Genomic DNA, 13833 nt, shown 5'->3' with positions numbered 1-13833 from the left:
GCAGGTGTAGTGTTTCCCAGGAAAGCCACACTGAAAAGGACAGAAAGTTCTGTGTCTTTCTTTCCCTGTTAAGAGGCTATTACACCCTCTCCCAGTTGCCTCTCATTGAGTCTCATCCTCTGAGAACTTGCAGAGCAGACAGCCATGTGCCCTGTGAAAGGGTTCACTGTATTAGCTAAAGCTTGATTCGTAGAAACCATCTCATCGTGCTTTTTAAAAGGCATCTGAGCTGAAGATTCTGGAATTTCAGGGGGCATAGTGAATTTGAATAGGAAGTTTTAATGTTCGTAGAATCAGCCTGAATCTAAAAGGGTTGGCGAGAGATTTTAGGACTCTGTGAAGATAACACGGTGGGAGGGAAAGACCACTGACCCGGCTTCGTCAGCTCCCTGTTGGGTGCCGGCCACATCTCCCTGTACAAGTCGTACGTGTGGTGCCTCAGTTTCCTCACCTGTGGAAACAGAAGAGGTGGGAGGGGCTCCCTCTACACAGTCCCCTAGGAAAAGGGTGTCTGCTTCACACACCTAAGACCCACGAAATGACACCAAAGAGCTGTGTTGTGCTGCATGGGTGTGTACATATGTACCTTGTAAATCCTTAAGAATGAAGAGAACAGGAAAGGAAATGACAGCACAACATTTTGGAAGTTGGAAAACAGATGGGCCACTCACAAAGGACTTAATAGACCCCCCAAAAGTGATTGTTAATGTGGCAGCAAGGAAAGCCATCGCCCACCCCAGTTTGTACCCCAGAATCTTCCAGAAGCTCAGAAATTAGCAACATTGGGCACTTTGGGAGATAAGAACAAAGGTGGCAACTTAGATCGAGGTTGGTCGGAAGCCGTCTGAAAAGTGGTCAGATACCTAGGTCCTTTTCCCTGTCTTGGCAAAGGACTGGAGACGCAATACCCTGCCAGTACGGTAAAATGGAGGGTCCTTCAGCTTTGCGTCACCTGGCTTGGTTTAGGTGTCCTCAGGTCCAGGATGCTTGTAGCCGAGACTGTCCTATCGGAATAGGCTTCTCTGGGCCACGTGACCGGGCCGAGAGGAAACACCCAAAGATACTGACTCTGGAAGTTGCTAAACCAAACTCCTGGCCAGAATACCCTGTCACGAAGGGCCTCAATCCAGTTAGCTGGACCATCCTTCCAGTTAGCTGGTCAGTGCCCTGCTCTCCAGTGTTAGCAGGTGACCGAGGGTCGCTGAGCTGGGGGGTGAAACAGACACGAGGCAGCTGGAAGAAACTATGCGGGGAGAGGAATATTAGAACTAGGATGATCCATATCTTCCAGGGTAAGAGAAAAAGGATAGCAATTTGTGAAATAAGATCATTAAAAGAAGAGCTTGGCAAAATTGAGGAAATTGTGGGGCAGCAAAGAGGGAGTGGTCAACACAGCGGGCAAAAACAGACCCCCTAGCAAGGCATGGCAGTGTGGAGTTTTCTGAGCGAAGAGAAGGTTTGACACTTCCAGAAAGACGTGACTGGTCACCTTTGATAAGAGTCAGGGATTGGAGTGGCTTTGGCCTTAACAGACCCGAGGAATCCAGAGGCAGTGGAACAGCGCCTCCACAGTTCTTCTTTTCCTATAAGTGGCTTTTTAAAGCTAGTTTATTTTTAGAGAAGGGGAAGGGAGGAAGAAAGAGGGAGAGAAACAGTGAGATATACAAAATTTCAAAATCACTTCCCATTTCCCCTTCTTAGAGTGTGCTCCAGCAAGTGAGAAAAAGGGGGAAATTGAACTTGGGGAAGACAAGGCTCAGCACAGTAGAGAGGGGAAGGACTCTCCAGGACACTGAAGAAGGAAGGTCCCAGCCGAGCATCTGCGTGTCAGCGCGAAGGACAGCCCACTCGGACTGGAGTGGGGCGGCAGGCCCCGGGCCTTCTGTGCGGGATGGAATTAGGAGAACAACCCGATGCCTGTGAGCGTCTTAAGCAGAACGCAGTGTTAAGGGGCATGGTGTTGAGTCAGTCCTTAACCCCATATGAAACTTGGCAAACAGAAAAACAAGACAGTCACTCTGGGGAAAAAACTATGCGGGAAAGGAAGGAAAAGTAATTATAACTCCCCTCATTTCTCAGCTATGATTAATATCCGTAGAATCGTCATGATATAAATGCTAAAGACAGTGTCCTAGTCACTATTACCATATATGACTGCTGGGAGACCGGAGGATGGGGAGGGTGTGTGCGTGCTGGGGCAGCGGGGGGTAGGGAGGGCGATCCTCCTTCCCATAGTAGGGAGTCAGCAGGTGAGACTGAGGCCTGAGTCGGAAGCACCGTGATTCACCACGCGGGGAATGGGGGTAAAAGTGAAGTTAGTTGCTTTAGAGAACAAGGCACAGGGCGCTGTGCTGTCTTTGTAGTTACACCATGGAGTTATTTGACTGTGTCCTGAGTGCATTTAAAGCTGCGATATCAGCAAGAATAGAAACACTGGTTGAAACAGTATCAACTGGTTAACATTTTCATTGATGCGTTCAAATTTGCAGCTGCAGGGAAGAGCCCACCCAGAGCCCTGCTTCACGAAGAAGGATGTCTTAAGGAAAAATCTTAAGGAAAAAACGTGTTCCGTAGGCCCCTGAGAACTGCAGCATTCATTGGTCACGTGCACCAGACTGAGTTGCCCGTTTTTCCTCCCTCTCTAGATTATCCTCTGGACTTGAACCACAGCGAAACCTTCCTGCAAACCACGACCTTTCTTCCTGAAGACTTCACCTACTTTGCAAACCACACCTGTCCTGAAAGGCTCCCTTCCATGAGTGAGTAGAGAGAGCGCTTGCTTATCGTCCTCCGTTTTGAAACTGCTGTCTTTTTGTTTGGGTAGAATGAGAGGGGGCGTGTCCTTGCTCTCTCGGCCTGTCTGCCTTTGGAGAGAGCCGGGAGTGCCTCCCTGCCGTTGGGGACAGGGACTGTGAGGGTCACCGGTGTCCCGGCCCTTCCTCAGCCCCTCTGCAAGGTCGCTCGTGTTCTTGGTGCCATTTTCTACATTTTCTCCCTCTGTTCGACATGCCCCCTTGCTTATAACTTGGGGTCTATTAAGACGTCCTAGACAAAGTATAGGCGACCAGCTTCGTAGAGTATACGTCTTACACTAATTATAACTTGCTTGATGTGAGAGAAGTTATTTTCTTAACAAAGTGCTAGTTAAAAAAAATTCTTAGATCTTTTCTTTCTTCTTTCCTTCTTGGAATCCCACGCGTAATCTAAAACAATGACAACGAAGTGTCACACCTTCTCTGTATCTCAGTTCCGCTCTCTTAAGTCAGAGATGATGCATGTTCTGGGTTTGGACATGGCCACTGAGGGTCACTGAGAAATCCCTTGGGACGCTAAGTCTGTGCATGCTCTGGGAGCACACCGAGACGGCTCCACGCTCAGCCGCCTTCCTCCTTCCTCTTTGAAAATTCAGCTGCTGTTTGTGCTTGGTCTTAATTTCTTTCTACACCCTAGGCAGAAAGTCTTAGTTTCTTGATTGGCTTCTTTCCCCAGGAATAGCAGTGAACTGAGTTGGAAAGGAGAGGAAGGGACTCCCACCCATATTAAAACGATTACAATAAAGCTTAAAAAGACATTGAACTTCTCCAGAGAGTCAAGGCCTGGACACAGGGGGAAAGACTGTCATTTTCCAGCCTCTCACTTTTTTTTCCCTCTCTCTCCCTCTCTGTTCAGAGGGCCCAGTGGACATAAACATGAGTGAAATTGGAATGGATACCATTCATGAACTCTTTTCCAAAGACCCAGCCATCAAGCTCGGAGGTCACTGGACGCCCTTCGACTGCGTGCCCCGATGGAAGGTAGGGTGTGGCGTCGGACCTGAAGCACTGGGAAGCCCACCTGGGACTTGCCCCTGTTTCGTGTCACCACGGGATTCACCGACTGTAGCATTGTGCAGTTTGCTTCCTACTGCCCGATGAAAGTATTTGCATTTGATGAAAATGCCCTGGAGGAATGTGTTTCCCCGAGGACCCTTCTCTAGCCACAGAAATTTGCATCCTTCCGATGACCAAGCAGGCAGGCCCCTCGTCTCCCTCACAGGGCTGTTGTGAGCAGGGGCGGGGTGGGGTTTGGTGGGTCTTTCATGACACATTTACAGAAGCCCTCTTCAAAATTCAACGCTTTCGTGCCTTCCTCACCATTGTTACTGTAGGTTGAGCAGGGTGAGAAGTGGAGAGAGCTAGCTGGGTGGTGAGGATTTTAAAGTGCGGGTTCTGGGCCAGCTCCGTGAGGTCTGATCATGAGGCAGCCATGATCAGAGCAGATCGGACAGTTCCCTGCCCACAGCTAGAACGTACAATCAGTCTAATGAGCATCATCCAGTAAATGGGTCTGTGTTAGAGTTCACTGCGCACTGCAAGGGAAGTGCTGTGTTGTGCCGTGTGTTTCAGCTGCATGTTTATATGTATCTATGGAACTTCGGGTGCTGGGTCACCGTGTAGGAGAATGTATGTCTTCCCCCGGCTCTGGTCTGGAGCGAGTCCACTCAGCCGGCCCACTGTGTGCAGTGTGGTGCGTGTAAGAACAGGGCCCACTGACTTCCAGGGTCGACTTGTCAAAGTAGTCCTTCCTTTAGAGGAAGTTGAGGGCAAGGCAGCCCCCCAGCGCTGCTTCCCAGGAGCCGGTCGCCGATCTGCAGAAGCTGAGGGGACTGACGGGGCGGCCCCTCCTGTCCGACCCACTGCAGGTGGCCATCCTGATCCCCTTCCGGAACCGCCACGAGCACCTCCCGGTCCTGCTCAGACACCTGATTCCCATGCTCCAGCGCCAGCGCCTGCGGTTCGCGTTTTACGTAATCGAGCAAGTGAGTGGTCAGTCCTTTCTCTCCTGGCCTCCTCCTCCTGAGGCAGCAGCTTGGAGTGGGTGTCCAGCCAACCCGTCCGTGGTGTGAGGCGCCTGTAAACTGAAGTCTTGTCCTTGAGTCATCCTGACAGGGGAGGGAAAACGGAGAGCAGTTCTGTGCTGCTCCTTGAAACGTTGCTTGGTCAATAGCGCAGAGTTGAGTCCGGGGTGGAACTTTGTTTACCCTTGAACAAAGGGCCCTTGTGTGTTGGCCTTGCTGGAGCTGCACTGGGTGGTGTCTCCAGGTCCCAGGAGGTGCCCTCACAATGAGGAGCTGTGAGCAGGAACCATCAGTGTGCTCCCCTCCCCCTCGTGGGGCTGGGTGATTTTCTATCTGCCTTCACAGAGCCCTGGGAGAGAGGAACTTGGGTTTATCATTATCACCCATGTTATGTCTAAGGAAATCGAGGCTAGAGGTCAGGCAGCTGGTGTGGCAGTGAGGCGGGCAGCGGTGCAGGTCCCCCGTCGGTGTCGGTAAGCTTCCTCGGGCTGGGCTGAGGCAGCAGCGACTTTGCTTCGGGAGTCCTGTTGCCATAAAGTTCCGCTGTTGTAGGTCGGCACCCAGCCCTTCAACCGAGCCATGCTTTTCAACGTCGGCTTCCAAGAAGCGATGAAGGACTTGGACTGGGACTGCCTTATTTTTCACGACGTGGATCACATACCGGAAAGTGATCGTAACTACTATGGATGTGGACAGATGCCGAGGCATTTTGCAACTAAATTGGATAAGTACATGTATCTGTGAGTATCATTTCCTCTTAAAGAAGCAAATCTAAAAGGATGGTGAGAGATGCAAGGACGACAGATCCCGTTAGCTCCAACCCAAATGTCCGTCAGATGATGAGTGGATAGGAAACGAAATGTAGTTTGTCCACACAGGGAATACCGTTTGTCGGTACAGAGGAGTGACGTACCGATACATGCAACAACGTGGATGAGCCTTGAAAACAGGCTGAGTGAAAGAAACCAGTTACAAAAGACAACGTACTATATGATTTCATATATGCGGACTGTCCAGAATAGGCGAATCTATGGAAATGGAAAGGTTCTCCTTTCCATTGCGTGGGGTTGGGGGAACCGGGGGAACTGAGTACCTGCCGATGGGTCTAAGGCTTCTTTTGGAGGTAACGAAATGCATTAAAATGGGTCGTGGTTGTGGTCGCACAACCCTGCAAATATACTAAAAAGCTCACTGGGTTACGCACTTGAAGTGGGAGAATTATATAGCATGTCAGGGTATCTCGATTAGCTGTTACAAAAAGTGCTCAATGAGCCCTGGCTGGTGTAGCTCAGTGGATTGAGTGCTGGCCTGCGAACCAAAGGGTTGCCAGTTCGATTCCCAGTGCAGGCCAGGTCCCCAGTTGGGGGCGTGCAAGAGTCAACCACACATATTTCTCTCCCTCCCTTTCCCCCTCCCTTCTCTTCTCTCTAAATATGAATAAAATCTTAAAAAAAAAAGCTCAATGAGCTACTCAGGTTGATGCATCTCAACACGAGGAAACAGTTTCAGGTGGTTCAGGCCAGTGGCGCGGAGAGCATTGTTCTGTTTGAGATGTTCTCCAGTGAGGTGGCCTGTTCTGGAAAAAGTCACTCGTGCGCAGAGGACTGATGCTGTACGTCTCCTTTTAGGCTTCCTTACACTGAGTTCTTTGGCGGAGTGAGCGGCTTAACAGTGGAACAGTTTCGGAAAATCAACGGCTTCCCTAATGCTTTCTGGGGTTGGGGTGGAGAAGACGACGACCTGTGGAACAGGTACTGCCCCTCCCCCGGTGTCTTCCGGGAGGACCCCTCCGGGCCGTGCAGCAGGCACAGAAGGCGGGCGTGGGTGTGATGTAGAATGTGCTGGTAGCCATGTTCCCAAAGGTTAAGAAAAAAACCAAACCAGGGCAAATTAACTTTAATGTGGTAATAAAATATGTTAACAGTGTGTTTCTCATATCCAAAATGGTGTCCTTTGCACATGTAATTAATGAAAAATGTTCATGAAATAGTTTACATTCCTTTTTCTCCCTAAATCTTTGAAATCGGTGTATAGTTTCCATTCACAATACATCTCACTGAAACCTCCCCAAACCAGAGGTGGGGTGTTGGTGCTCTGCGCATAGGTTTGTCCGGGAGGTCAGGTGAGGCTTGTGTGGTGCGGCTGTATGTGAACAACCCATGAGTAGTGTATGCTGATATTTTTAGGGGTAAGTAAAGAGCAACTTAATAAGGAATGAATAACAAAGGAATTGCCACCTTGTATTTGTTTTAGCTTGGTTTTTAGCTTGGCTTTTAAAAAGAAAGTGTGTGTTGGCTGTTAATTACAAAGTAATATTGGCTGGTAAAAATTCCTATGATACGAAAGTACATACACCAGAGTTTAATAAATCTCAGTCTCCATGGCCACCCTGTTTCATTCCCAGGAATGAAAGGAAGTAGCCAATTTTAACAAGCTGTTTCTTTTCTAATTTCTCCCTATGCATAGATGGGCAACTCGGAAACACCCCCTCCCCCTCCCACCATGTTAATGCAGTGAGAACCACTTCCTTACTCTTAAAAATTGCATAGCGTTGCTCTGTGTACACATACAGTAGTTTTTTCTAATTCCCTCCTGTTGTTACATTTTTTATATCCTTTGTTCACATGTGCCAGTATTTCTTTAGATTAAATTCCTAGTTGTGGAAATATAGAGTCAAGAATTAAATGCACTTCATTGTATTTCATTTTATTTTTATTTATCGATTTAGAGAAAGAGAGAAGAAGGTAGAGAGAGAGAAACATTGATTTGCTGCTCCACTCATTGATGACTCATTGGTTGATTCTTGTAGGTGCCCTGACTGGGGATTGAACCTAGAACCTTGGTATATCGGGACAACGCTCTAACCAACTGAGCTATCCGGCCAGGTCAAGAAGTAAACGCACTTTCAGTTTTTATAGCGATTGTAAAATTTTCCTTCAAAAAGATTGCAGAAAGATTCTGACTAGCATGCCCATTTTCTTTTATTTATATATCGATTTTAATGTTGTTCAGTTACAGTTGCCCCTGCATGACTATTTTCTTACACCATTTGCCGGCCTTAGAGAAAAACAGCCTTTTACGTTTGGGCCACGTTTTGACTCTTCAGCAGTCGCGTGTGGCTCACGGCCTCTGCCCTGGGCAAAGCCGCTCCAGACCATTCTCACTCAATCCAGTAGGTAAAAATGGCATCTCATCCTTTTCATTTTGGTTTCTTAGGAACCTAGCAGGATGAAGAGCTGTTCCATATTCTTAACTGGTTTGACTGGTCCTCGAGTCCAGCTGATCCCTCCTGGGACATCTGTCGCAATTCTCATCGCCCTCTCCCCCAATCTCGGGTGGAGGGGGTGAGTGTAGGTGCAGGAACTGTGGCCGGTTTCCCTCCAGCACCCAGCACAATTCCAGGCTCACAGTAGACATTCCACGTCCACTTATCGAACTGGAGTATAACTTGGAGCCAGGAGGATAGTGAAATGAGATGAAAATGACCACAAACTTCACGTAGAATCCAAAGTCTATTAATGATTTCTTCGAGCCCTGGGAAGTTGCCAGTACCCCCAGCTTGGCAAATCCGTGTCCTGGCAGGAGAACATCCTGAACACCTCCTCCAAATTCTGCTTCCCTCGTGGTGGCTTTTCACACATTGTGAAGTTTCACACCTGGAGATTGCCGTGTGAAGTCATTCATCCCCATAGGGATGGGGGAGGTGGGCAGGGGCCTCACTTCGACCCAAGCAGGGAACGGTGCAGCAGCTCCGACTTTGCTGGCTTGTTTTGTGGGGAGCAGGAAAGGGGTTGTCCGCCCCTGAGAAAGGTGTTTCTCACAGGACCCAAGCAGGCCGTGGAGAGCCGGCGGGTGCGCACTCGTCTGCCGGGACCACCCACTGTTGGACCTGCCGCCGAGAGCCCGTGTTGACTCTCACCCTGAAGAGTTTTGGATTTCTTTTTGAATTTGTTGTTTTGTTTCGAAACTGTTTAATATTGTAGATTTATTCTCTAAAGCTGGGATCTTCCCCAGAGGACACAGGAAACATGCATGAACATGTAGACACAGAGGAAGCCCTGTTGTTCAGCTTGGGCTTCGCTGGGTTTGCTCACCTGTAGGACTTGACCTCTGGACCTGAAAGTCCTTTCTCTTTGTCTTGGGCAGAGTGCAAAATGCAGGCTATTCTGTGAGCCGGCCGGAAGGCAACACCGGGAAGTACAAGTCCATCCCTCACCACCATCGAGGAGAAGTCCAGTTTCTTGGAAGGTGGGTGCCATTTAGTTATTCCTCTGACAAATGCCCACTCTGCTTCGCCTTTGCAGACGTCCCAGAGCCCGTGACAACGCCTCGTCTCACTGCTCAGCCTCTCCCCAGGCCCTGTTCTGACAGCTGTCCTGTAATTGCCATATGTATTTTAACTGTGAGGAAGACGTTGGAGGGGGACAGCAGATGACTGATGGAAACTTTGGTTGGAAGAGTTTCTAAGGAAATCGCTGGTTCTACATCTTAAGCTTTGTAATCTCCTCGGTAGCCTTCAGAGAGTGGGAGACAAGTCCCCGTGGGTCAAGGTCTCCGTGACGGACACTATGTGTCTCGGCAGACACAGCTCCCCTCCTGCAGGGTCCAGTGCTGAGGGGGGTCCAGTGCTGAGGGGGACCCCGAGCTTCTGCTGGGGAGTGTGCAGTCACTTTGCTGCCCTCTCTGCTCTCAATGAGGAAAGCCCAGGCTGGACTCGTTGGGACGTGTGGGCCGAGGGGTATCTCTGCACTTCTGGGGGGCCCTCTGTGTCTTTCGTTAGCGGGGAGGGAGGACTGGCCTCCGGAGAGCCGATTCTAGTTGCGTGAACCCTGTCTTCACAGAGTAACTGACGCCAGACTGTCCCATCTGCTGTGTTAGTGTCTTCCACCCCCGACTCTGTGACGGGGGCAGGCCGTTAGCACCAGGAGCCTTGGTTTCCTCCTTTGCTCAAGGGGAGGAGGGGTGTTTAAGTAAAGTGCCTGCCGTGGAGTAGGAAGCGCTTCTTACAATAATAACGTTGACCACAGAGTAGCTGAATGGCTGGTGCCCCGCCACGCGTGCTCTCCTGCGGTCTGCCCGCCCCGTCCTCTGTCGCGAGGGGTCAGACCTTTGCTCAGAGCCACCTCTGTCCTCTGCGTCAACAGGTACGCTCTGCTGAGGAAGTCCAAGGAGCGGCAAGGGCTGGACGGCCTCAACAACTTGAACTACTTTGCAAACATCACATACGACGCCTTGTATAAGAACATTACTGTCAACTTGACACCCGAGCTGGCTCAGGTGACCGAGTACTGAGATGAGGAGAGAGGGTGTGTTTGCTCTGCCCACCACCACGGAGCGCAGCCCGATGGCACGTCCCGGTCCCGGGCCTCCGCCAGGGCAGAGAAGCAGGACCACGGCATCCGAGGGAGGGTCGCAGGGCCCAGTGAGCAGCGTGCGTGGAGCACACGCACACCCCCCGCCGTTGGGACCCACCAAGACCGAGGGAGTGAGCTCGGGCACTGCTTTCATCGGGACTGGCTTCCTCTTTTCACCAGTCGGACGTCTGTCCCGCTGCTCCTCTGCCCGTCTCCTGCTGGACGCCCGGTCTCAGCCCCCATCTCGGAACTGGAACTGCGGCCCGCGGCGGGCCTGCTCCGGAGCTGGCTCCTGCGACGGCTCCTGCGATGGCTCCTGCGATGGCCTCAGGAGCTTCTTGGCCTTCAGAGCGAAGAGGCAAACCCACCACAGGGCAGCTGTGTTTTAGGAAGAGAAATGAAACTCCACACGCCATTCTCCATCTCTGGTGTTCTCTTCGTTTCGTTTTTTTAAAAGAATTACCTGCTTTGGGTGGGGGTTGAGGGGGGAGGGGAGGGACTGGGAAAGATAAATAGACATGTAACAATCACTTCTTGAAGAAGTATAATTAACTGTAAATAAGCCATGTAAAATGCCTTTTTTAAATTTAATTTTATAGCTGGCTTCAATTCAAACTGAGGATTTATATTATTACATCACTTATTTGGTTGGTAAATGCAGGATCTCGGTTAAAATGCAATGGAAGCGTATATTTCCCAACTTGCTGTCACTTTGGAAGGGAGTGGAATTGGGGCGTGTCACAAAAGAACAAAATAGTCCAATCTCGGTCACTGGTAGCTAACCTCCGCCACTACCCACCCCCTCTTCCAAGGTCTTGCTCTTGACTTTTGCTGTGGATTCTCGCCCCTGTCGGGCATGGACATCTCTTCTCAATCTGTTGCGAAGTGGGAGTTTGCTCTTTTGCAGTAAGCTGCTCTCCCTGCTCAAAGCAGACCCTTGGGGGAGGGCCCGCCGGCTCGCACCCCTGGGGCTCTGGCCTTTTGCTTTGTCCTTTCATCGCTGTCAGAGGAAGGATGGGTGGTGTCTTTCCTTCTCTCTCTCTTTTTTTCCTCCTGTGGAATGTGGTCACAATTTCTGAAATCTGTGCCTAAAGTACCAACTAGCTTCAGTGATTCCCCTGAGTATTTCCTTTTTGGTTTCCGACATTACTAACTAGTCCACAGAACTAATGAGCAGTCAAACCGTGAGAAGCTCGTCCGGGAGCAGATGCTACGTGTGTGTGGTAGGACCGCTGGGATGCAGGTTAGACCAGATCAGAGCTTTGAAATTAGACCAGCAGAGTGCCAGGGTGCGAGAGCCCACGCGCGCTGCTTGCTGCCCCGTGCGCCTCGGGAAGTCAGATTGTAAACTGCGTTTGAGTTTGTGCCTCTCGCCTTTTCCCCTGAGCCAAATCCCTTGATTCACAGTCCCTGTGGACTTCTGCAGAATTGTGAACAATGCCAGTGTTTTCCTCTCCTTTTCCATAAAACGTATTTATAGATCATGATTGAGAGTACTTTCTGAAGAGTACTTCGTATTTTTTTTAATTGCCTTGTTTGCCTTCAACTTCCTTAATTTTCATGGTTTACATGGATGTGCGTGTAGGGGTATATTTGTGTAAACACGTGTGGGTTGGGTTTTTTCTGATGCATGTTGTTGGTCCCATGGACATATGATCCCCACAAGCTGTGGGAGTGATTGGCCAGGCCTCATTTTTGTTCATGTTTTTTGTTCTTTTGAAGAATAGAGTGATATTTAGAAAATCAGTTGCATTGCAAAGCTCTTATCAGCTTGTATGAGAGAGCAGGCTGCTGCCCTTGAAAATGCTGGTGAGTTGCATTATATGTTTTAAAAGATTTTGAGAATTTCATGCTTTAAAAGACCTTCAGAAGGGAACGTTGCACACAGAGGCCTGTCTGGTTTTCCTTAGATTATGATGCACACAGCAATAACGATGGCGTTCCCCCTTGCTCCCTCGAGCACCCTCAGACCTCTGGGCTGGCCCTGTGTGCTTCCCACCCTCCTCCTCCTCCCCTCTTTCCTCGCTGAAGGCTGAGCCGCTTTCGGTGAGACAAAACTACGATGCCACTGGGAAGAACTGGCCAGGACAGACTGCTTGAACTTGGCAGGTGTTGAACAGGGATCTTCTCTGAAGCTTTTTTATCAACCTATTTTCCACCAAGAACCAGATGTTGGCAAAAGGCTAACACCTGATTTAGAAAAGGAAGTGCCGAGTTGAGGACAGAAAGGAAAGGTCTCAGAAATCAGGTCACTCACATGATCTTGCAGTCGCGTGTAGGTGTGTGTCGTTAGTGTGGAATCTCTCCTGTGCACTGGGTGTCGCTCACCCACCCAGTGGAGCGTTGTGTGGGGAACCGAGCCGGTAAAGCACACAGCTCAGCCCGGTGCTGTTAATGGTGTGAAATTCTCGTGTTAAAAAAAAAATGAAGAACAATAAGAACCAAATGTGACCTTGTGCGTATTGTGGCAGCTGAAATTCTTTAAGGCTACTGATGGGTGTGCCCCCCTCCCCTTAAATCGTTCTTGTCTTGGATTATTGCCAGGCAGGGGAAGGTTGCTCCTTTCACACTTCTTTTTTTTTGCGGGGGGGTGGGGGGCAGTTATTTGCAAAAATACTCATTTTGACATAGGGACTCTTATTAGAGCTTCTCCAGCACAGACATTCATAGCTGAGCAACAGCCACGTGATTGATTGTATCCACTTACCATTGACGATGACATGGAACGCAGCTCACGTCCATCACTACGTTTTTTTGAGCTTGCTCTTGTTTTAAGAGGTGCCGGGGGTACATTTTTGCACTGAAATCTAAAGATGTTTTAAAAAAAAAAACACTTTTCACAAAGATAGTCCTTTGTCATTACATTATTTACTCATGTGTTTGTACATTTTTGTATGTTAATTTATGAATGATTTTTTCAGTAAAAAATACATATTGAAGAACCAAACCTTGGGGGTCGTCTCTCTTTGTCTGGGACAATTGGGCTTCTTGGGGCCTTGATGTCCTCCATGTGTTCCTTCAAGCCCTTGGCGTCCACCCTGCTCACTGCCCACCTGCCCCCTGCAACCTGACCAACCAGCTGAGTGAGAAAAAAAACAGCCCAGGTGGCAGAAGCGCGGAACCGCATTGCGTTCTCCAGGTCCCCTGGGTTTTCGCTCAAGAACTGGCTCAGGTGATGCCCAAGTCGAAGACCCCCGGGAAGGGGAGGGTGAGGATCGATGGAACCCAGAATTTCACCGCCTGCCTGAGCCTGAGCCTGAGCCTGATTCTGTGCGAAGTTTGTAACCATGTGATTGTTTCCCACTCACGAATACTTACGAGCATGACGTTGTGGGCCCGGGTGTCGGGTTACAATGATGAGCAGTAAGATGGGATCGGTCTCATAGCTTTCTGTCCTGTTTTCCCCTGCATCCCCAGGTGGAGGGTATAATTCAGACTCCAACCTCAGCATGTGCTGTAACGTGTACCTGTGGGTGGGGAGTGGCTGGTAGGGCAGGTGTCCCTGAGGTCAGTGGGTGAGCTGGGGAGAGACGGGCAGCACACACCATGAGCGGCCAGACCAGGAAGCCAGGAGGGTTGGAGAGAGACCAAGGGGGCGCTCACTGAGCACTTCTAGGCCGAGGAGTTGCATGGGCCAGACCT

General features: G+C 49.9%; 1 protein-coding gene across 2 annotated transcripts in view; it reads left to right on the top strand.

Annotated features, from left to right (window-relative positions):
• B4GALT5 (beta-1,4-galactosyltransferase 5) overlaps positions 1–13135 on the top strand; it is a 63544-nt gene extending 50409 nt beyond the window's left edge. For both annotated transcript variants that reach the window (XM_037059877.1, XM_037059878.1), the window contains exons 3-9: positions 2646–2759; positions 3670–3794; positions 4682–4798; positions 5390–5577; positions 6466–6588; positions 8984–9085; positions 9982–13135. In XM_037059877.1, coding sequence (XP_036915772.1) covers positions 2646–2759; positions 3670–3794; positions 4682–4798; positions 5390–5577; positions 6466–6588; positions 8984–9085; positions 9982–10129 — 917 coding nt within the window. In that variant the 3' untranslated portion in view covers positions 10130–13135. The remainder of the gene's footprint in view (positions 1–2645; positions 2760–3669; positions 3795–4681; positions 4799–5389; positions 5578–6465; positions 6589–8983; positions 9086–9981) is intronic.
• Positions 13136–13833: the final 698 nt, after the last annotated feature.

The sequence above is a fragment of the Sturnira hondurensis genome, unplaced genomic scaffold, assembly GCF_014824575.4.
Source record: "Sturnira hondurensis isolate 20B ecotype Veracruz unplaced genomic scaffold, ASM1482457v3 Scaffold0011378, whole genome shotgun sequence".
Lineage (NCBI taxonomy): Eukaryota > Metazoa > Chordata > Mammalia > Chiroptera > Phyllostomidae > Sturnira > Sturnira hondurensis.
The sequence above is the reverse complement of the archived record's forward strand: the minus strand, read 5'-3'. Positions and strand labels throughout refer to the sequence as shown.